This window comes from Lynx canadensis, chromosome D4 (genome assembly GCF_007474595.2).
Source record: "Lynx canadensis isolate LIC74 chromosome D4, mLynCan4.pri.v2, whole genome shotgun sequence".
Classification (NCBI taxonomy): Eukaryota; Metazoa; Chordata; class Mammalia; order Carnivora; family Felidae; genus Lynx; species Lynx canadensis.
Window position 1 is genome coordinate 74,669,237 of NC_044315.2, and position 22,840 is coordinate 74,692,076.

At 43.4% G+C, this 22,840-nt stretch overlaps 1 protein-coding gene across 1 annotated transcript in view; it reads right to left on the minus strand.

Annotated features, from left to right (window-relative positions):
- Window positions 1-1,459: 1,459 nt before the first annotated feature.
- Window positions 1,460-22,840, minus strand: part of TNFSF8 (TNF superfamily member 8) — a 28,248-nt gene continuing 6,867 nt past the window's right edge. Inside the window, exons 2-4 of the mRNA XM_030293257.1 lie at window positions 18,665-18,707; window positions 6,387-6,458; window positions 1,460-4,696 (exon numbers count right to left, since the gene is read on the minus strand). Coding sequence (XP_030149117.1) covers window positions 4,302-4,696; window positions 6,387-6,458; window positions 18,665-18,707 — 510 coding nt within the window. The 3' untranslated portion in view covers window positions 1,460-4,301. The remainder of the gene's footprint in view (window positions 4,697-6,386; window positions 6,459-18,664; window positions 18,708-22,840) is intronic.

Here is a 22,840-nt window from a genome sequence, read left to right on the forward strand (position 1 = left end):
GTGCTAATTTTCCATTGTAAGGTCTCAGAAATAACTAATGGGTAGGCCCAGTGGCTACTGAATATGTGGGGTTGAATTTTAGGAGCAAAGCAAAGCTGGAGAGACCCATTATGCAGTCATTGGCAAGAAGATGCCATTGAAACCAGGGGGAGTTGATTAAGCCATGCAGGGAGATAGCATGGAGTGTGAAGAGAAAAGAGGTCTGGAATAGACCACAAGGAATATGGACATTTGGTCTTGGGGGAGAATTTTCCTCCTGGGGTTGTGCTCATCCTTCATGCTTTCTGGTGTTTTTTATTTACTCTCTAGAGAAAGAACTGGATCTAGGGAAGCTCCAGAGTGCCTTGTGACCCCATGTTAATTGGAGCTGATTCTGTAGCAGCCTGGTGGAGCCATGGCTCATACTGTGCTGGGTCACGAACCAGCACCTGGCATGGGGTCCTAGGAGCATACCACACTGGCATTCAGGAGTTGTGTGTGGAATGGATGTTCAGAGCACAGAAGTTCTAGGAAAGATGGAAAGAGCTTTTTAGATTCCAAAGCTCCAGCTCGTGAGCTGTGACCACAGACGGGTCTAACCTCATCAGTCAAGGTTGACTCAGTAGTGTCAGGGTACTATTTATAATTTTCAAAGAGTATTTTTGCTATATAGAAGAATAGAAGGAGCTGTTCAGGGAGATATGTTCATTGTAGCAATATCAAGAGGCAAACTAAATGTTCATCCATAGAAACATGGACCACCTGGCATAGTCAAACAATGAAATAGGATAAAGCAGTTAAATAGGTGAGCCAGATCTACGTGTGCCAATCTGTATAAATATCAAAAAGTTAACATTACATGAAAAATTTCAAGTCACATAATGTAATATGAAGTATGATATCATTTATTAAAAATTTTAAAGCCACACAAAATTGTACTATACATACTTATGGGAAAAAAAAACTAAAAAATTATGTAAGTGAAGGGGGTGTGCAAACTTCTGGGCAGTGGCTCTCTTGGGGGAGGCTACAGGGAAATGGATGGAGGAATGAGACTTTGTTCTATCTGCAGTGTTTTCTTTTTAAAAAGAAGCAGAAGCAAATATGGCAAAATATTAATAGTTATTAAATAAGCAGTGAGGCATTGGAAGAAATTATTTTCTGTTCTTTTCATAATTAAAAATAAATACAAGTGTATATACATTTTGCAATGCCCAGAGCAAGAATCAAGCTTCCTCCCCTGACAACAGGTTAAGCAGGTGACCTGTAAAACAACTACTAGAGCACACACACACACACACACACACACGTGTATATAAAACACACACATATATAACACAAACATGTGTATATATAATACACATACATACACATATGTGTACATGTATACATACATTATACACACACATATACACACACATGCATAACTTCAAATTAAAACAGTAAGCTTTTAATTTTTAAATTATTTCTTCAGTTTCTGAGAGATTATACTTTTCTATATGGGACCCTGACCTTTTTCTGTGATTTGACCATGAATCTACAGACTATCTGTGTCTCATTTTGAATGATGATCCTGGAGGATCCAAGTGGTGCAAAGAAGAACAAAGGAAGTCCCTGAATGCTGGGGACCACCATGGTGGAGGGCTGGAAAGATATGACCTGAGGAATTACAGAAAGACTACAGGACAAAGCCAATAAAGGCTGGTGGGAAATAATGGAGAGGGGAGTCAGGAGGCTGGGCTCAGCTGCTAGCTCAAATCCCAGCTCTGCTGCTAACCACATGTGAGGACTTGATGTCTCTGCCCTCTAGTGGGCTTGCATTCAAACTTTGGCTTAGCTCATCTCTCAGGATTTTTTCCAGAGACGACAGGGACTGACTTCTCAATCCTCTTAACTTAAGGGCTTTGTCCCCCCATGCCAGAATAATCAGTGGTATTCCAGGGATTCTGGAAGGCTCCCTTGTTTGGTAAATTCTACCCAATTTCCTTCAGTATTTCCTCCCTCTACAGATTGTTCCTATCAACCCTCCTGGGCGTGCTGTGCCCTCCTCTGAGCCAACCTTTGTGTGACTGGGGAATTTAAGAGGGAACTGGGGTAAGTTGAGGAGGCATCAGTGGGTGATAGACAGACTGGGTGAAGAAAAAGTTACCAAACTTTTTGGAGAAAGAAAGTCTTATAAATTTCTCAAGGGTAGGAACACATCTACACTGATAGTTTCTTATCAACTCACACATCATCCTTCTATACAAGTTCCACATGTATACTGTGTGTGTGTGTGTGTGTGTGTGTGTGTGTGTGAGCTCCAGTTGGGTTTTGCCCAAGGGGACATATGTTTCGGGTAGCTTGGGTTCCCAGTTAGAGAAATTATTTATTTTATTTGCATAGATACTACCACATTCCCAAGGGCTGGTTAACCCTCAAAGAGTAAGAGAATCTAGTTTTAAACTTTCCAGGTTATCCACTCCCTATTATTTTCAGTTGAGTTGTTAATGATTACCTTTTTTTTTTCTGTCTTGCTACAGAACTGCTTTAAATGTCCTGTGTCTTCAGCTGTTGGCTTTCAGAACATTGCTTGACAGAGATTGAGAGTAGGAATCACTCAAGTGCAAAAGTCAGGTGTTTCTGCTCAGAGAAGGAATGGGATTCTTTCTGAAGTTTGAGTATGAGACAGTAGAAAATTTCCTTAGTTTATACAAGTTTAGATTGGAGATACCTTTTCAAGAATGCATGAGTTGGCTTAAACAAGGTTCATTTGTCCTTCTGAGTTAGAGTATAACTCAAATGCCACATACCCCCTTACTTGTTAGTTTTGGGTCCTCGAAACCTGTCTCTGTGTTTGCAACATACTTGGCTTGCTCAATTCAAAACTTCTAATGCCCGCTCCTCCCAAAGAATCTACTCATAGAAAGTGTTATGAGAAATGTAGACTTTACTGAATATTTCATAGAGGAGGCCGAAGAGGAGGTTAACATACTATGCTGCTCAGCAAATGACTTAAATTTTTTCCCTAGCTATTTTGTTTTTCCAAGTCCTTCTCATCCATACCAACAAGACTGGGTCTTTTGTTTTTCTTTCTTCTTTTACACTTTTTTCTAGTCTTTCTCTGACAAATGCACCCGACTTCCTACATTTTTCTTTTCCCTCCTCTTTTTTTGAGAAAAATGCAAATTTTGCTCCAGTCTTTGGCATGGCAGTTAAGGGTCCCTTTTTTCTTCTGAAGCATAAATTCTGAGGATTTATACTTCAAGCTGAATGGTCCTTCTTTCAAACAGATAAGGTGCTCCTTGGAAATGATGGATGGATGTAAAGGTAGGTTGATGGAGCTAGACAAATCTCATGGTTACCCAACTCAGGAGAGGAGTTTACCATTGTTCAGAAGTCCTTCTCACCATTTACAGGGCCATAATCATTTATCAACAACACTTTGGGGCCTTAATAACCCTCCACCGAAATGGTTCCCTAAGAGAGATCATGTGAGAAATGACGGCAGCTATTGCCTGACCAAATGGCTGCATCACCATGACCACTGCACACTGATGGAGCATTTGCAGAATGCACAGCCCTTCCCCACAAGAAACAAAAGGTGTCTGCTATTGACTTACTGTCAATCTTAACTTGAATGGAGTTAAGCCTGGTCAGGTGGTTTTCCAAATACCAGGAGGCCTCTTAGATTCAGGATGGTCAGTTGGGCAGTCCTTTCTTTTATACATTTTAGATCCCACTGTTCACATCATTTGGCAAGGTACCCTGAGTCTTGTCCCCAAATTCTGACTGTGCTGAGGTGACATGCAGCCAGATACTACTAGTATCATTGGATTTATATTGGTGTGAGGGCCTTTCCTTTGGTTACGGGGCTTCTAGAACACTGCTTGGGATCTTAGTTCACAGGTCTGGGGTGATAGATCCTGGTCTTCTGAGATGGTAGAGACTTTGGATAGATTCAAATCCAGCCCCTTCACTTCTCAGACATGGATCCAGAGTTCCAGGGAGGGGAAAGGAATAGCTCCAGGTCATACAGTGAGTTAGTGATTGGGCCAGGGCATGAATCCATCCCTTCTGATACCTATGTGGGGCTTTTCCCACCACACTGCCTTGCTTCCCTGCCTTCTATTTGAAAGATACTTCATTCAAAACTGTTCTTTTTTTTTTTTTTTTTTAACCCTGGAGCTGTATCTTCCCAAGAGACAAGAAGGAGAAGCGTGTTATTTAATACCCTTTGTGGTTTTAGTCTTGGTCTTGAGTTTTCTTTTTGCCCAAGTGTTTGATGGATGAATACTGTATGGTAGAGAGTTGCTTTCTTCCTGAAGGCCAGGAGAAATGGTTCAGTCTAAACTACTATATAAGAAGATGGACAACACATTCTCAAGAGGAAAGGTGTTTGTATCCACATACTGGAATTTATCCACTTTGACTGATATGGTGGTATTGACCTGCAGATGCTCCAGCAAGAACTGAGAGAGATTTTGGTATATGTTTTTGTTTTGCACTCCAGATTCACACACTGTCACCAGCGCCTGCTTTTTGACATCTTTGTTGATGAGAAGCTCCAACTTTAGGTCAACAGAATGTTCTGGGCATTTCACGAGAAATTGCAGTTGGCAAATGATGAAGTACCAACCTGGGAACTGGATTACCAGATTCCCATCCTGATAGCTGACTCCATGGACAATGCCATCTTTGTTCCAAGACAACTTGGATTTGTTTATATGCTTTGACACTAGAAAGAGAAGGATGAGAAGACAGAATTATTGGGCATATTTCAGGGGCAGATTGGAAATGTGAAGTTTTTATTCAAGGTTTCCCATTTGAGACTCGTGTTTTCTATAGTATTGCCTGCTGTTCCAACCATCTGGAATATCTTACATGTTACTCATCCTAGGCACTGCTTAACATTCAAGGGACAGGTGCAAAACACCCCTCTTCCTTTTTCTCTAATGCTTAAAGCTGAAGGGTCAGAATATACATGGTAATGGACTGCTACCTCTTATAGAATCATTTTCCACTTAATTATATATTATACTATATTACATTATATTATTATTATTATTACTATCTTTCCCTCTTGAGACTGTGAGCTCTTGTACTGTATTCCCCCATAAGTTCTGGACCATCATGTTGATTTATTCAATCAATCAATGAATGCTTCATCAATAAGGGAGTACTATTTGGTAGACATTGCATAAAGTATCTGAGATATGATATTTAGTTTTTTTCAATTAGTAACCAATTCAGGCATCAAGTGTCCAGCAGAACTGCAGTCTGTTGATTTTCATATTAAGATGTGTCCTTAACAACTCATTGTCTGAATTTTTTAATGTATTCCTCTCTTTAAAAGGGCAGCCAAACATAATTGTATAGATCACACAAGTGTACAATAAGGGGCTCTTCCCAGCTGGGATTTATAGAAAAGCAGATGATGTGGCAGACATTTTCGTGTGGAAAGCCAAGTCTCTCTGAGTCCTAACAAGTGAAAATCAGCACTGATTAGTCAGGGTGCCTTTCAGAACTGGAAAGCTGGCATTCGTTTTAATTGCCTTCCCTTTAGACCTCATTGCGATTCAACTGAAGAGTGAGAACTAATCTAGCTGCAAAATTGAATTTTTAAAATGGGCAGAATGGCTATTCAGAGAATCTTGGCCATCCTCTCCATATCTCAGCTTTCGCAGTGTAAGTGCCTTGTATTGTTTCCTTTATAAGGGGCCTCTTACCTGATGCATGCTGCAATATGCAAATAGGCTATGTGCCAGCATGTTCATTAAGCTGTCAATCGGGGGACAAGGCAATTTTGTGGTTCCCTTGTGAATAACTTGACAGAGGCAAAGACTAAAAGCCTGCTTCTCTTTCATGAGGAAAAGTACTGTACAGTTGGCCCAAAACTTGTATGTGGCTGAATAGAGAGGGACCATGGGGGTGGGACACAAATGCCTTCAGAGGCCAGGTTGGTAATGCAAAATTGGGAAGGAGGCTGAGGAAGGAAGAGTCTTGTGAGTTCTCCCCTTTACCCCTAAGGCCTTTTTAAAATATATATTTTTAAATGTACATTTATTTATTTGAGAGAGAGAGAGAGCAAGCAGGAGAGGGGCAGATGGGGAGGGAGAGAGAGAATCCCAGGTAGGCTCTGCACTGTCAGTGCATAGAGCCCGATACAGGGCTCGACCTCATGAATAGTGAGATCATGACCTGAGTGGAGGCCAAGAGTCAGATGCTCAACTGACTGAGCCACCCAGGTTCCCCTCCCCCTAAGGCTTTTAAAATCAAATTATAAAAAATAGCACGCAGGCTATAGACCATATCTGCAGGTCATATTTAGCCATGGGCTTCTACTTGTGACCTCTGGGTTAGAGGTTTCAGAAAGGCCACAGGAAGTGGCCCTCATATGGATGGAGTTCCTAGATTCAGTTACTGACCTTGGAGGTAGGCCCATGACTTCTTGAATGGAGCCTTTTCCAGTATACATGAGATGTCTTCTGAGCAATTTCCTAAAAATAAGGAGATCACACATTAAATGTCTTACTCTACTCTGGGAACTGGAGACACCAAATCTTTTTTCATGACCCTTTGATAGAGACAATTAGTATTCTGTTTCCATTTGGAGGTCTAAAAGGAAACCTGTTTATTTATCATTTTTGCCACCAAGTACCTTAAGGTTATTTTCAATTGGTTGCTTCCACTTGGACATTTACAAAAGACTGGAAATTGGGGGAAGAAAACTAATATGACCTGAATTCCCCTAAGTGCCAGGTGCCATTCCTGTCAGTTTACATACTTCAATTCACTTAATCTTTGCAGCAACTCTATTAGAGTGGTATTATTAAGTACCTTTGACAGATGGAAAAAAGCCTAGGGGCCAGACAGATTAAGCACATTGTCCCACATCACTCAGCCAGGCAGCGATGGTCAGAATGATAAGACTGATAGTAATTACTGCTATCCTTCTTTTGAGAGTGCACCAGATACTGGTCTGTGTACTTTTATATATTTCTGCTGATGTAATTCTCAGAATAACTCTGCAAGATTGATCCTGATGCCTAGACATAGTCAATGATACAAGGTCAAGGAGGTTAGTGATAACGTTGAGATTTATCCCCATGTTTGATTCCAGAGACCAGGTTTCCTCCTCAAAATCATTTGCTGGACAGTGGCAATAAACACATTCTTGTGCTCAATTTTAAGAGGATATAGGATTAAAGAGATCTAAGCAGGAAGCCTGCTATCTGGAGTTTCCTTGGCAGGGGAAAATGACAGTGTTTATGTCATCTTGGTATTTAAGAAATAAAAATATTTTTAATATATTCACTGGTGATGCTGGCTTAGCAGCTTCTTATTATAGAAACTATTTTATATGCAAAGAACCAAGTTATACATTTCCTGCAATGACTCATGAATTCAACGTACTCTGTATAAATTCCTTCTTGTCTTTGGATCTTGGTTTCCCGTCTATAAATCTGGGAGATCTAAGACCTGACACTGACCTCTTTTTGATGGTGTCTCTGGAGTGACCATTCATTCTGTCCATCAGAGACTAGATAGCCATGGGCCGGTTCAGTTGAAGCAGTCATACCCTGATGTGTTTTCTCCCTGGATCTCTGATTGGTATCTGTTGGGCTCACAATCTTTCAGGTTTCCCTCTCTGCCCCAGGCTTGAGGAAATCCCTTCTGGCCTCCTCATTTCCCCATGGAGCCTTGGAAAAGTTGAAAGTTAAGTGAAGAGTTCCCTCTGCTGTCTGAACAAGCTCACTGCCAACAACAACTCCCCCCTACCCTCACCCCTGCCACATCACCACAACCCCCAGAAAAGCAGGGAACAGTTTTCATCCTTGTCTGCCCTCAACCCATAAAGATGCTCTGGCCCAAAGGTCTCCTTGGTGATGAGGACTGGTAGGCCAGCTGCCATTCTTTTGATCCCACCTCTTACCTGTTTCCACCACAGCCCACACTCTTGAGGTGTTAGAATCAAAATTACAGTGTGAGGCCTGCTTATTTTCTAATGAACTGTGAATGGTGTTAAGGGTCCCTCTGGCCAGTATGTGGAACATCAAGTCAGAAAAAGTTGCAGTGAGGCATACCTGCCTGTGTCTCTTCTCTGCTTGAATCCCTTTCTGACTTTGCTGTGCCTGCAGGATCAGGGCCAAGATCCTCCACAGGAGTTCATGGTTCCTAGCATTCTGTCCCTGCATTTTCCAGTCTCACACCCCACCTTCCCTCTTTCCCTCAGACTCTCAATCCCAGTAGCAGTAGTAGACAAAATAACAGCTAGTCCAAAATGAGTGCTGGCTATTTCCCAGGTACTCTGCTAAGTGTGTTACATTCTGTCTTTCACTTACTTCTCGCCACCACCCCATGAGAAAGGTACTACAATGATTTCTGTCCCGTATACAAGGAAGCCAAGGCTTTAAAAGGTTAATGACTTGTTCACATCTGCGCAGCTAGTCAGTGGTGGAGTGAGATTCAAACCTAGGCTGTCTGACTCTAACACCCAGGTAGATCGTTGATGACCGTACTGGTTAATTTGCCTCATCACCTGGAATCTCCCTTCACTGGAGTTTTACTCCTTATTTAATGCATAGCCTGGAAGTCATCTCTGACCTTCCCTGTTTGCCTATTTGCCTCCTCCATTAGACTGTGAACCCTCAGGGCAGAGACAGCTACTTATATATCCCCACTGCTCACCCCAAAGATGCTCTGTAAATGTTTGTTGAATTGAGTCATCTACTCTGTCCCTCTTACTTCCCTCCATGGATATCAGGTGAGTTCTGGCATGAGTGAGGTGAATGGGGATGCTTGGCTTGCTTTCCCCTTGGGGCTGGAATACCAACCTCATTCTCCCATAGTTCTTCAGGTGAGCTTAGATTAAATGGGAGGATAGAGACTCATTAAAAGACTCATGCCCTGGGCTTGGGCTGAGGCCAACACACATCATGAGAATCAGCATTACAAAAACAGGCTCTGCTCATTGGTCAGAGGCCCCCTCACATCATGTCACTTGCGGTGGCATCTATCAGGGAAACTTCTGTAAACAAGTGGCTGGAGAAGTACAAGTCTGGGCTGGCCTCTCACACATGCATGTTCTGTTTTTCCTTTCCCCTTCAGTCTTTGTGTGTTTGGTTGGTTGACCTCAGCTGTAATTCTGAGAAACCCAAGGATGGAAAAAAAAACACACACACCTCATTCTGAAGCATTTGCATTTCCTGAAGTCAAAAGGCAAGGTGTATTTTAGTTTTTCTTTACGAATCTTTTACATGGCTTCCAACAAAAGGAAAAACATAGGCAACCCTCTTCAAGATTGGCATTGCTGGAGCCACCTGAATAAGGGGACTGGGAACAGGACACTGGGGAAGCTGTTGGTGGAAGGGGATTTTGAATGTGGAGAGGAGCCCAGAGGAAGGCAGCTCTTGGCCTTTTACTGTCAGCAGGAAGGCAGTGCAGCCTGCTCTGTGGGGGCCCAAACACTAAGGCTCCATGTGGAAGTTTGAACAGATGATGCACTTGGCTAACAACAAACACTGTCCTTGTCCCTATTTCTCAGATAAGGCTATGGGAAGACCTTCTCTAAAGACACACACATCACATTGTAAATCACAGGGCTGGTAGCTCAAATATGTGACCAGTTAGTGCTGTTCAAAGACATGTTGGGCTGATTTGAGGGTCATGAGTGTCTTGTCAAGAGCCAGATGGAGATTTCATGGGTCACCAGCCATGTGTCACCTTATGAGTCCATGATATGACTTTCTGTTTTGATTATGAAGACAAGAAGGAGTGACTTACAAACAGGTGGTGTTACCTGTAGTGGGAACCCTGTGATATCCCTGGAATTTTGAATGCTGAGAGAACATACCACTGTTTCATTTATTTCCTAGATGAATGTGATGTCTGGAGGGGTTTCGTGTGAAGAACTGACCACTCGGGTCGGAGAAATGAGAATTGTCTGTAAGTCATGGCTGAGTTGATGACCTGGGAGTTAGAATCTTGGAATTTCCTCTCTTTAGGCTCTACTGTCCTTAGCTAAGTGAAGAGCAGTAAGGGTTTGATGATCTAGAAGGGCCCTTCTAGTTTATCCTTGCAAACTGTGTAGACTCTGCTATGCATGGCCAGGCTTGCTGCAGCAGGGAGAAATTCAGTCCCAGTTCTGGCTGTCTGTCTTTGTAGGCATGTTGCTCTACCCCATATAGGCAGCTATGTTCATACATTTAGATTTCCAAACACCTGCAGTGGTAGAACAGAACATTTCAGGTCTGGGTACAATCTTAAGTTATATACAGCCAGGATCTGTAAGGATTTGCATGGTTTGTAAAAATACAAGTTCCTTGAGAGGTCACTTGGTCCAGGCTTGGTAATCATATAATACATGTATTCCCCAATGTCACTCCCATGGTACACTTGTCCTAGGTCACTCCATGAGTTAATTACAGAGGCATAACCAGAGCCTGAGCATCTTACTCCTTCTGTGGAACATTCCCTCTTTCAAACAACTTAAGCACTCTGTAAATTTTTCTGAAGACCAAGGCCTTTAGATGGGCAAGATTTATAAGCCCAAGCTTGGCCTCCTCCAGGATCATGGAACTTTTTTGGACATTGTTTGGAAGCCTGGAGAGAAGTAAGTGCCAATGAAACCCTCTAGGCTAGTTTCACAGAAGACAGAGCTAGGGAGACAGAGGTGTTGCTTAAGGTGGTTGAAAGGATCATGTTCTAGAAATCAGAATAATGGCAGCCTAAAGACTGGCCCACCCCCCCTCCCCTTGAGATCTCAAAATGTCAGACTTGAAAGGGCCATCTGGTGCCAACTTAACCAAGACCCTAGTTCTATGACTGGGGACATTGAACCCAGAGGAACTGAGGGTCTGGCCCAAGATGTCACCATAGATTAGTGGCAGAGCTGAGTCCAGAGCACGTCTCGTTACTCCTAGTCTAGGGCTATGTCCTCTGTTTATATGTCTTTCCATGGAAGAGTGAGGGTTAAATGTAGGAAGAAGTGGGTTTGCAGCCACTATACACACTGGACTAAAACTGAGGAAAAAGCTGGAGGTACTGGGAAAAGAGCACTGATGAGCTCCCTCTTGCAGAGGAATGCCAACAGGTGCCTTCAGGCCCATGTGCTGAACCCTGCCAAGCCATAAGTCAAAAGTCTTGAGGAGGCTTCCATCAAGATGTAACAAAGCCCAAGGTGGCAAAAGAAACCATGCCAACCATTCCAGCCAGATGGCATGTGGTCAGAGTGCCAGGCACCTTCCAGTTTGATATTAGGATGAGACAAACACAGTGCATCTCAAAAAGAGCATCTGGGCTCTAGTCAAGGCTTTTAACTGTCACCTTCCTTACTGACCCTCAGTTACTGCATCTGTAAAATTGGATGATAATAATCAACCCCAATGGCTGTTGCAAAGATGCAATGAGGGTCAAGTGGCCAGTGCAGCATGTGGCTTAGAGGAGACATTCAGGAAATGGTAGTCCCTTCCTCCCCTACTCCCCTTTTCCTGGTTATAGTAGACAGCTTAGCAATGCCACTTGGCAGAGTGAGCTGGCTGATGAAATGCTCATTAAAGCAAAGCTCATGGCATTAGATGGTGGATTGAAGTTTCTCAACTATGTGCATAAATGTTTGAGACCATCTGACACTTCCAGAAAAGCGTGTAGAATGTTCCTTCCATCTGTTGAAAATATTTTAAGCCTTCCAAGAAGGAGAGGCATTATCTTAATGACTGCATCTACCATGTCCTGGTAGTCCCTCCATCTGGCGGAATATCCAGGGGGGGTCCCAACAGTGACATCTAGGGGAGAGTCTCTCCATTATCGGTACAATTTGGAATTGAAGTGGATCCTTAACCTATGGGTCATTTCAACTGGCTTTAACTTGACCATTTCCCTAATGCCACAAAGCCAACTAGTAGTGGAAAAGGTCCAAGATGGGTTATTTCTTAAACAGAGGACAACTAGATAACTCTGGATTTACAACATCATTTGGAGAATACTCATCCTGGCATGGCATGCTCTGTGTTAAGCCCATAAAGAGTGACCAGTAGACACAAATTGAGATCAAGCTGAAATCCATTTGAATTTCTTGACAGTTTTTTGGAATTTTGGTGTCTTTTTAATCCTGTGGCAGTATTTAAGCTAAACCTATCTGACTATCTGTGTGGGCTTCTTGGAATTCACTTAATTTAAATGCAGGTGGAATTGATGTTATTGAGGTGTATTTAAGAAGCATCTTTAAAGTCTAGATTTTAAAAGGCAAGGTGAGAGGTGCCTGGGTGGCTCAATCAGTTGAGCCTCCAACTTTGGCTCAGGTCATGATCCCGCGGTCCGTGGGTTTGAGCCCTGTGTGAAGCTACATGCTGACAGCTCAGAGTGTGGATCCTGCTTCAGATTCTGTATCTCCTTTGCTCTCTGTCCCTCCTCTGCTCATGCCTGTCTGTCTCTCTTAAAAATAAACATTATAAAAAATATTTTTAAAGGCAAGGTGAATCTGAAGTCACATGGTGAACTCTGCTAACATTTCAAATAACTTTAAAAACACCTCCTAGCTATTCTAGATGCAGAAGTATGACAGCATACTTAGGAAGTTAGGAAGTTAGACAGCACACTTAGGAACCCAAACAGGCTTGGGTTCAAATTCTACCTCGACTACTTTACTAAGTTGTGTGGCTTTGCATAAGTCGTTCAGCTTCCTTGGATTCTCCTCAAAGTGAGAATAATTACAATCTCCCTTTAAGAATTTCTGGCAGGTCAGACGAGATAATGCATAGCCATGAGCTTGGCGTTCACCGCCCAAGGGATGCTAGGTGATGGTTGGCTCCCGTTCCCTGGTTGAGGGCTTGCGCTGCTGGACTTGTAGAAATTCAAGCCAGCACAGGTGGCATCCAGAGAGCTTGGATGGGCTGTATCATCCAAGTCCTGCTTTCCCTCTCTCCTTCCTTACTTCCCTCTATCCCTCTTTCCTTCCTTTACTTCTTTTTCTTTCCTTTTCTCCTTCTCTGAAGTATTGGAAAGATGAGGATTTCCTCTAGATTTAGAGCCTTGTAATTTGTATGCACTAAATTCAAGTATAAATTTTAATATGTTTCTTAGTGATGTGAATATTTTCCCCTCTTCTCTCCTCTTGTTTCTACCCCTCTCCTCACCTCCCCTGGAACTCCTCTCTCCCCCCGCTCTCTTTTCTTGGTGGGAGGAGGTAGAGATTACATATAAGTTGCTTTAGCACTCTGGATTGCCTCTGCAGGATCCTATTCCACTTTATTCTGAGTGGCCCATTTTCTAGTTTATTTCTTGTAGACAGATTCCCGATCCCTGTTGTCTCTGCCTTGAGAAAAAGACAGTGTAAGAGTGGGTTTTGCGTGTGTTTAAAGTAAATGGAGGAGCAAATAGGATCTTTGAGGACTATGGCTATCTGAAAAGCAATTTGCCCCCTGAGCAGAAGTGCCCCATCTTGCTGTGAAAAGTTAAAACAAAACCAAACAAAAAGGTACACCACAACTGCTGAATTGGGCAATTGAGAACCAGTTCAATCTATCTGATGGAAGTAAGGTCTCTGCTGTTTTCAGTCGTTCTGGGTGATGGGGGACGGTGCTGCTTCTCTACCTGCCTCTTTTGCTGCCAGTGTGGTGTCCTGGTGTGGCTGTGACCACCTGGATCACAGAGAGCCTTATGACATCAGGGACAGCTGGGGATCGGTGAGTAGCCAGCCTCCGTGATTTGGTTTCATTGCCCCCAAATGGGAGGTTTTTATTGTTTCTGTGGGTGGGTTCACTAGGTACAATTAAAGAGCCAAACTTACTTCATTTTTTTTTTTAAGGCCCACACCTTCTTTTTAGCAGAGGGAATGGGGAGGAGGGTAGTCTGCCAAGCCATGTAAAATTGTAAGTTGTTAGAATGGTAAATAGTCAATTTGTCTAATTCCAGGAATGTCACCCTCAAAGTAAAATCCATGCCAGGGTCAGGTCATCTGGCTCTCTCCCCTCACTCCTGATATTTTCGACAACAGGAAACTCCAGCTCCCAAGAGGGAAAGTGTGTTGCTTCAAGTCCCCGGACTGGAATGTGGGTATTCCAAAGCCCAACCCTGTTCTCTGTCTTTGCCCATCTCCAGCTGGGGACAGGATTAAGGAGAGGGTATTCAGATGAGGGTGGGGAAGGCGCTAAAGGGGCTGTCAAGACCCACACGTGGTATATCCACTGTTTCCCCTTCCTCAGGGCCCCTAGGAACCTCTGGATATGAGGGGCCCATGACACTCACAGGAGAGGCCAACTTCTAACTGGAGGGTGTGGGGAGGGAAGGAATCCTCTGGGTCCCATATCATCTTAGCCACAAAGCTAGGGGTTCAAAATGGCTTGTAGATTCCCTGTCATGGGCTCTGTATGTCCCCCACCACTCCAGAGCTCCCTAACAAGAAAACAAACAGCTGTGGGAACAGGTGCCAAGGAAGCCATAGTGTTGGAAGGGAGCCCAACCTTAGAGAACCGGTAGGGGCACCGGAAGGAAGCACAGTGATGTTCCACTAAGCATCTGGCAATGTAATCCTGGGTAAGCAAAAGTGCAAGGTGAGGCATCCTGGATTTTGAGGTCTTGCCCCACTCCTCACTAGCTGTGCAATCTTAGGCAAGTGAGTAAACCGCTCTGTGCTCCAGATTCCATCCCTATAAAACAGGCATAGTAACATCCTTGGGGCATGTTGTGAGGACCGCCTGGTGAGTGGTGAAACACAGCCCTGTGCTTGGCACAAGGTGGGTGCCCCATCAGTGTCCACTGTTTTCACTCTGCCAGAGCCTCCTATGTATGTAGTGTGGGAATAAAAGAAAAACTGGTTGAAAAGTTGTCTACACAATTTCTCTGGTGTGGAAAGAACTGTCACTTATATGTTGGGATATTGGGAAAGCCTGTGGCTGATACCAAGGTATCCAAAAACATTCTATAAAATAAAGGCAGAGTTTGTGAGGAGAAAAGGGGAGGGTGGAAGTGAAAACAGGAGGAAAAAACAGAAGGAAAGAAGGTTAGTACACAGGTGGTGGAGGGCTGAACCCCAGGGCGGGAAGCTGTCCCTTGAGAAATTCCCAGTGGCTGGAGTGGCAGAGGTCTCACAAGAACAGAGGGACCTAGTACTCAATGTGCATCATCTCTGTGATGGAAAGCACTGCCCCACCAACTTCTCTCTGTACCCTAAATGGTGTGGCAAACATAGTTATCCACAGAGGTGGGGTGCTGTTGGAACTGAAGGCAAAGGTGCCTGTGTTGTGATTTGGGCAAATATGCCACATTACATGAGCATGTGTGAGATTCAAAATGTGGCAGAAGCAGAAAATTGGAACAAGAAATGAGGAGAAAAAGCCCAGAAGCCCAGGGCTCTCCCCAGAGCCCTACCTTGGTTCCTCACCCTAGTGAGATGGGACAGAGTAATTTTATTTGGGGATGAAAGAACAGAGTGGACTCTGTGTCCAAAGGACATAGGCCCAGCCAGGAGACAGACAAGGGTCGTGTTTGCTGTCCCATGTCACCCGCTTGGTGGCTCTGTGTGTGGCTTCTTATTAACTATTTTCTAGGTGAGAGGAGAAGGATGTGGGGCAAGGTTCTCCTCCCTGTGCTCCTCCTGGCCCACAGGAATGGGGCTTCCTGCTGAACCCCCAGAATGGTCCACTGTGTCCTAAGCACAGTGGAATCAGTGTGAGCTGGAACGCTGCTAGTGACCAATCTCCTGACTGGAATGGGAAGCTTGTGTTGGGACTCAGAAATCCCTTCATTACAAGGAGGCTTGATTTCCTGTGGTTAATATGTAGCTAAGTGTCACTGTGTGTTAAGATACCTTAGCCCTGCTTCCTAGGCTCTGGGCTGCTGCTGGTTTCCTGCTCATGATGTATGATTTGCATTAGCCGGCAGAGGGCATTCTGGAAAGTGTCTAGCTTCTGCCGTTGTCCACCCCAGTGACAAACCACATGCTACCTCTGGAGCTTCCCTCTAGGGGTTTCTGGGAGATGGCTCCCCCCTGCTGGATGTCTTGCAATGGCTTTTCAAAAGGAGAAAAGTGCTGCTTGTATCTGTTTAAGAGGGGCTTATTGGGGAAAGGAGGTTGTGGCTACAGATTTCCTCAAGATTATTGTTAGAATTTTTTCTTCTTCTATATTTATATACTGAATCAAAGCATCATGAAGTGTCAAAGCTGGAACGACCCGTTCATTTCATTTTAGCACATAGATACACAGAGATACACACATTTTAGCACACAGATGCCCAGAGATACACAGACTGCTGGGATGAAAATCAGTTCTGGAGCCCAAGTAATATGCTTTCCACCTCACCCTACTACTGTGTCTACGGTTTGCCAAATGAAGAGAAATGTAGATGTGCATTATAAATAGGAGACATCCAGGGACCACACATAGCTGGTCACTAACATTTCATGGCCAAAGCACATCATACAGGGAACACAGAAGAGTCCTGGATTCTGATCCCTGCTCTGCCATCAGCTCCTTGGATGACCTTAAGCGAGTCACCTTGATGGCTTGGACCTCAGCTTCTCACCTGCAATATAGAAATACTAACCCCCGTGTGGTTTGCTCACAGGAGTGAGGCTAAATCGGTCCAGGGGAGGCATGGGAAGATCTTTAACAAAAGTTTCATAGCCCTGGTGGGGATTATTATTATCATTTCTAAAATCTGGTTGCAGAAATATGGAATTGTCAGCTGAGGGTGGTTTTGGATTAGTGTATATTCTGACACAGTGATGGCCAAGATAAGAAGGGATTTGATAAGTGACCTAGTCCGTGGCTCCCACAATTTTGTGTTTCATGGACCAAAGAAGATTACCCCCAAATGAAAATTCAGTGACCAATGTAGACAGCTTTTGATTTTGTCTATTCTGCCCACTAAAACAAAACAAAATAACTCAACTTGCATCCATATCAGCTTTGTATTGTATAAGAAAGGACATTTTAATGCTTTAGGGAAGGATGTACTCTTAGAGAAAATAGTGCCCCTTACATTAAAAATAGTTGGCTATGAGAAAAAGGGGCTACCTGTCCTTCTTCTTCCTATTTCACTCTGGACTGGTGAAAAACATCATAGGGACAAAACCAGCAGTTAGAGCCCCCTGTGCTTGGCAAACCCATGATGGGCAGTGCTCTACAGGTGCAGAAACCAAGATCCAGAATGGTTGAGGTCCCATTGCCTAATCAATACTATCCTCATCATTGAAGTATGTTCCTGTTACAGATGACTTCTCTCTCTCAAGAAATGAGAAATTCTGGTCTTCCTTAGAGGATCCGGGTAGATGTGGTGGTGGGATGGTGGGAGCAGAGAAGGAAAAATGACACTGAGTCAGTGTGCCTGGTTTTTTGTTTTTGTTTTTGTTTTGTTTTGTTTTTTTTTTTTTTTTTTTTTGGCAAGGCTCCATGAGAGCATGCATTACATGTTCTGATGCCAAAGCCTGTGCTGTTTCCGTAACAGGGTCCCAAACTCTGGTCTGCGGGTCAAATCCAGCCTAGCACCTCATTCTGTAAATAAAGTTTTATGGCCCCACAACTCTCTGCTCATTTGTACAGTCTATGGCTGCTTCTGCACTACAGAGGCAATAGGCGAGTTGTGGTCACTTGCGAAGTAATTCCAGCCAAGGTTAACTTATTGTTGACAAAGCTATAATTATTAGTCTTCCTTGAAAGGTCCAGAATGCTTGTCTGTTTGGGGCACTTGCTTCTATTGTCTAAATTTCTCTGTGACAGATAGAAGGAAGGGCATGACTGAGGCATCCTAAACCAAACTCCTAGTGGGATGGTGTTGGGATTTGGGGCTGTGTTCACACACTTGTGTTCTCTCATCCCACGGATGCTCTGGTGTCTCTAGCTAGGTGCCTATGTTGTCCCACACTTTCTCTTTTACCTTTTTTTTCTGATCTGTCTGGTTATCCAGCTGTAGTTACTATCTAGGTTCTAGAGTTTACAGAACTGAGATGGGTTCATGTTCTGGGGTGGATAAAACATTGGATGAAAGATGAGGACATCGGGGTTCTGGGTTTGGCTCCAAATGACCTTGGATATGACACTTCACTGGGTCTTACTTTTCCTCTTCTGTGCAAGCAAAATGTTTGCCTGATGATCTCAAAGCTTTTCATCCTCAATGTTAAGCTAACTCTGGGACTCATAGAGACAATGCATTGATTAGTGACTTCAATGATAGGAAACATATGGGGTGAGGAGAAAGTCTATTTTTACAATCCTACCTTCATTATGCATTTTGGCTACTACCAGTTATTTAATGATTACTATATGCCAGTAGCCACCACAAGCAATTTATGGATGAGATCTGATTGGCTTCTCTAATACTTTCATGAGGTAGATATTATTATTCCCATTTTATAGATGAAAAGCTAAGGTTCCCAGTGAGATGTAGAGCCAAGATCCATACCCACACTTGTCTGACTCCAGATATCAAGCTCTTAACACAACACTGCTTTGCATTCCTATCCATGTCCACCTGATAGTCTAGGTCACTGGTAGAACTTTCATTAGTGGGAGAGCTGTAGGCACCAGACTGCCAAACAGAGGCTGCTAGGATGACTCCAGATGCACCAGCTCAGATCTGAGCAGCCTCCACCTTTGCCTCCACCCACTTTTCTGTTGGGCAATATTATGATGCTTCTGGTTGTTACTCCACTATGATGTCACATGGATGATTCACTACATATTTACTCCTAATTCCAAGGTCTTACCTCCTTTAAGGGGGAATTTTCCAGGTGGGTTGGGAATGGAATCCTGGAAGAGAAGAAAGAAAAAGAGAGGCAGTGTGAGATTGTCATTCAATGGAAAGAACTTATCTTTTTCTTTTCCGTTCTGGTCCTCAAAGTGCTGTGCAATTTAGAATTTGTGTTCCACTTGACTCTTGAGTTAAAAAAAATTAATTCACAGGCCTAATTTACATTGAAAACTCACCCATTTGCTTGATAGCTTGCCTACTAGAAACGCAAGGTGAGGCCAGGGTTTACTGTCCACATTTCACAGGTGAGGAAGTCGGGGCTGAGCAGGGTAAATTGAAAAGTTTATGGCAGGTCAGGATCCAGAATCTGTAACTCATCACCCTGTCCAGGGCTTTTGTTTTCACCTCTGCGTTTGATATTTTCCCCCCTTTGGTCAACAAAAGAACAAGCAAGTCTAATGTATAAATACATGTGGGTTTTTTTCCGTATTTGATTCATCAAATAGTGAAAGTATGCTGTAAACATACCTTGGAAGGTACATCTCTATATTTCCTGTGGTTGGAAATTCTGAATTAATTGAATGTTTATATGCCAAGCATTGTGATGATACCATAAATAATTAAATTGGTTCCCTGCCCTCATGACTTTATTATAAATTTATACATGATTATAATATCCAAATATTTATAATGATAGAACAAAGCAAACACATAGGAATATTATATATTTATAAATTCACATTATATTTTGGATTATTTATTGTATAATAAACATAAATATATACATAAAGATTTATATAGGTAAGTAAGAGGTTGATAGAAGCAGGTTGTGTTCTGAAGGAGGGGTCCTCCAACCTGGGGGAATGGAGGGAATGATAGGGAGTTCTTGTTGGGGTGCTCTGAGCAAGCAGAGAACAGAAGCAGAGGGGCAAAATTTTTCACCCCTAATAAATTCCTTAGAGACTGACATTCCCACCCTAGGCTCTCTCCCTGCCCCTCTCACCCATGGAGCCACACCTCAGGTGTCTTGCCAAGAAGGTATAAGGTATCTTATTTCTCTTTTGAACTGTCAGGGTGGGGGTCTCCTGTAGTGCACTGGACTGAAATATTAATACAGACCTACAGAAGTGTGACATTGACATGGGTGAAAATAACTCCCCAACCTTGTCCAGAGCAAGAAGTTAGCAGCTGTGCACATCTTACTTCCTTAGTGTTCTGTCTGAACAACTAGGACTATCTGGAGTTTCCCTTTTATTCCATCATTTCCCTGGAGGTGCTGTCCTTTGCCTTCCACTGATGGCTCATTTTCTGATACATGGATCTCTTCTCCATTCCAAGTGGGTTGTAGTGAGTGGAGGAAGACTCCTGAAGGCAAAGCCCTGGCATAGCCCTTATTTTGAGACGGCAGAAGTCAGTGTAAACTTTTGGGCTTCAGCTTTTCAGGGGAAAGGAAGTGAACTTGGCTTGGAATAGCCTTCCTTCTCGGCTCTAATAGTCTATTATTTTAGTGCTTTAGTTGAAAGCTCTTAACCTAAGTAACAATAGTACATTTGTGGTCTCTCATAAATTATGCATGCAGTTCATAGGAAAACCTGACATCACAAAATTCCCCTCTGTTGCCTCTTCAAGATTGCAAATAACATTTCGAAATCTAATGAACAGCCAATTTACTACCAAGCATGTTCATCAATTAGTGTGATGTGTAAATGCACAAAGAAGAACATCTACATTGAAATGCAATGCTAAGATAGTTGAATTTCTTGGCCATCCAGGAAAGTATCCAGGGACAGTGAGAGAAGGCTGGCATAGTAGAACCATTGGGGCCATTTCCAGACTCTGCGAGGAGTCCGGGAAATACCAGAGAGTCATACATTCAGCACATGTTGAATGAACACCTGATCTGGTGTGTGCCAGGAACTATGTTAGTCACTTGAAGACATCCTGTGGATTTTATGGCTTAGTCATTAAAGCAGTCACTTAAAATATCCAAATAAATATATAATTGAACTGCAAGTTGAGGCAAGGGCTGTGAAGGAAGAGTGTTTCAAGATAACCCTTCTCAAACCTTAATGAGTATGTGAATCACCTGGAGAGCTGGTTAAAATGCAGATTCTGATACAGTGGGTTTGGCTGTAGTCTGTAGTTCTGACAAACTCCCAGGTGATGCTGAGGCTCCTGATCCACAGAACACATAACACGTGTTCACGTACATAACAAGGTTGTAAGAGATAATATCTGGGGGGAGGACCTCATTCATATGAGGGACAGAGGAGGCCTCTGTCTGTCATTTGAGGGCTTTCTGGTTTCCGAACTTTATGCAGGAGAATGTCAAAAACAGCACATCTTTGTATAAGAAAGAATCTTGTTGCTTAAACCTTCACCCAGGGCCGAGGGCATCCAAGACGGAAGTATGATTATTCCTATTTTGGAGAGCTCCTGGGATGAGGTCTCTATAGCTCTCCTGGCTGCCCATGGTAGAAAATATCAGAGAAGCAGAGCCAGAAGCGAACCCAGACATCTTTCAGTCCATCCAGTTCATTTAATAGAAAAAGAAATTGAAATACTCATGAGTCAGAGGCAGATCTTGGGTTGAAATTTTCTGGTGTTCTTTCCACTGCCCTGAGAGAGATGCTAGCTTCAGAAGCTACGGATGGAGATGCTCATTCTCCCCTACACTCCCCTCCCTTTAGCAATCCTTGCCGTAGAATGGCAAGGTGTAAAGAGATGGTGACTTTTATAATTTGCTGAGAGTTGTTTATGCCCTTGGCATGATCTAGTGCTGTCCACCAACTCCTCTTTGGCAAAGATGACTCTCAGTCCTAGAATTCTCTCCCAAATCTTGTCTGGTGTTCTGGGTCCTGGCTGGGGAAATGTGGCCCATCTTGCCCAGCGACTTGCCTTTCAGGTCAATAGCACATAGGCTGGACATAGACATAAGCTAATGGACCCTCCCAGGCTGTCATTCTCAGCTCCATTGAGTAGCTCAGAAAACTTTATCTCCATGGTTACCAACCAGTTACACTTCTTTCACTGTACTTCTTTCTTTGTTTCTTTGTTTGTTTCTTTTAATGTTTATTTATTTTTGAAGGAGAGAGAGACAGAGTGTGAGCAGGGGAGGAGCAGAGAGAGAGGGAGACACAGAATCCGAAGCAGGCTCCAGGCTCTGAGCTGTCATCACAGAGCCCAATGCAGGGCTCAAACCCACAAGCTGTGAGATCATGACCTGAGCCAAAATCGGACGCTCAACCGACTGAGGCACCCAGGCACCCCTCTTTCTTTTTTTTTTTTCAATGTTTATTTTATTTTTGGGACAGAGAGAGACAGAGCATGAACGGGGGAGGGGCAGAGAGAGAGGGAGACACAGAATCGGAAACAGGCTCCAGGCTCTGAGCCATCAGCCCAGAGCCCGACGCGGGGCTCGAACTCACGGACCGCGAGATCGTGACCTGGCTGAAGTCGGACGCTTAACCGACTGCGCCACCCAGGCGCCCCAGGCACCCCTCTTTCATTGTACTTCTTTAGTTTCAGACTCCAGGTATCTGATTAGTATTTCCAACAATGTTTCTGTGGACGGAGGGAGGAACGGTCATGTTTAATCTGCTTGTCCCCAGGTGAAATGACCCAATCTCAATCATGTTCCCTGCCTATGACTCTTTTTCCCTGTTTCCTTTTATTATTGTGATTAGAGGGCTAATCACCCTCTCCTTTACTGGGTTGTTGCAGACACAATAAGACACTGTATAAAAAAATGTTGGCAAGTACTCGAAAATGATAGCTATTTTGGATCTTTTGATCCTGATGATGTGCTTAATTTGCCCCAATACCTTGAAAGGCTCATTTTTTTCATGAATAATGCTGCACAGAGGCAGGCAGATACCAAATGTGCTTTTGATTAAAGATGTCCTCTCTGATTAAAAATGGCCCAAGGCAACTAATATTTGGAATATGCTGGGGAGATTCCATATCCCCTTCTTTACTGGCCTCATATTGTCTTGTAAGACGGGCCCTGGAGATTTTTTTTCAGGAATGTCTCCTTTACTTTCAAGCTAGCATGAGTAAGCACTTCATGAAGGTGTTTGGTCCTCCAGGGCTAATGCTTTCCATGTGTTTTTTCATTTGGTCTTTACCCAAGAGTTAGTGATTGATGAAGTCTTAGAGAAGTGACTTAATGATTTCGGAAGGTTCTACAAAT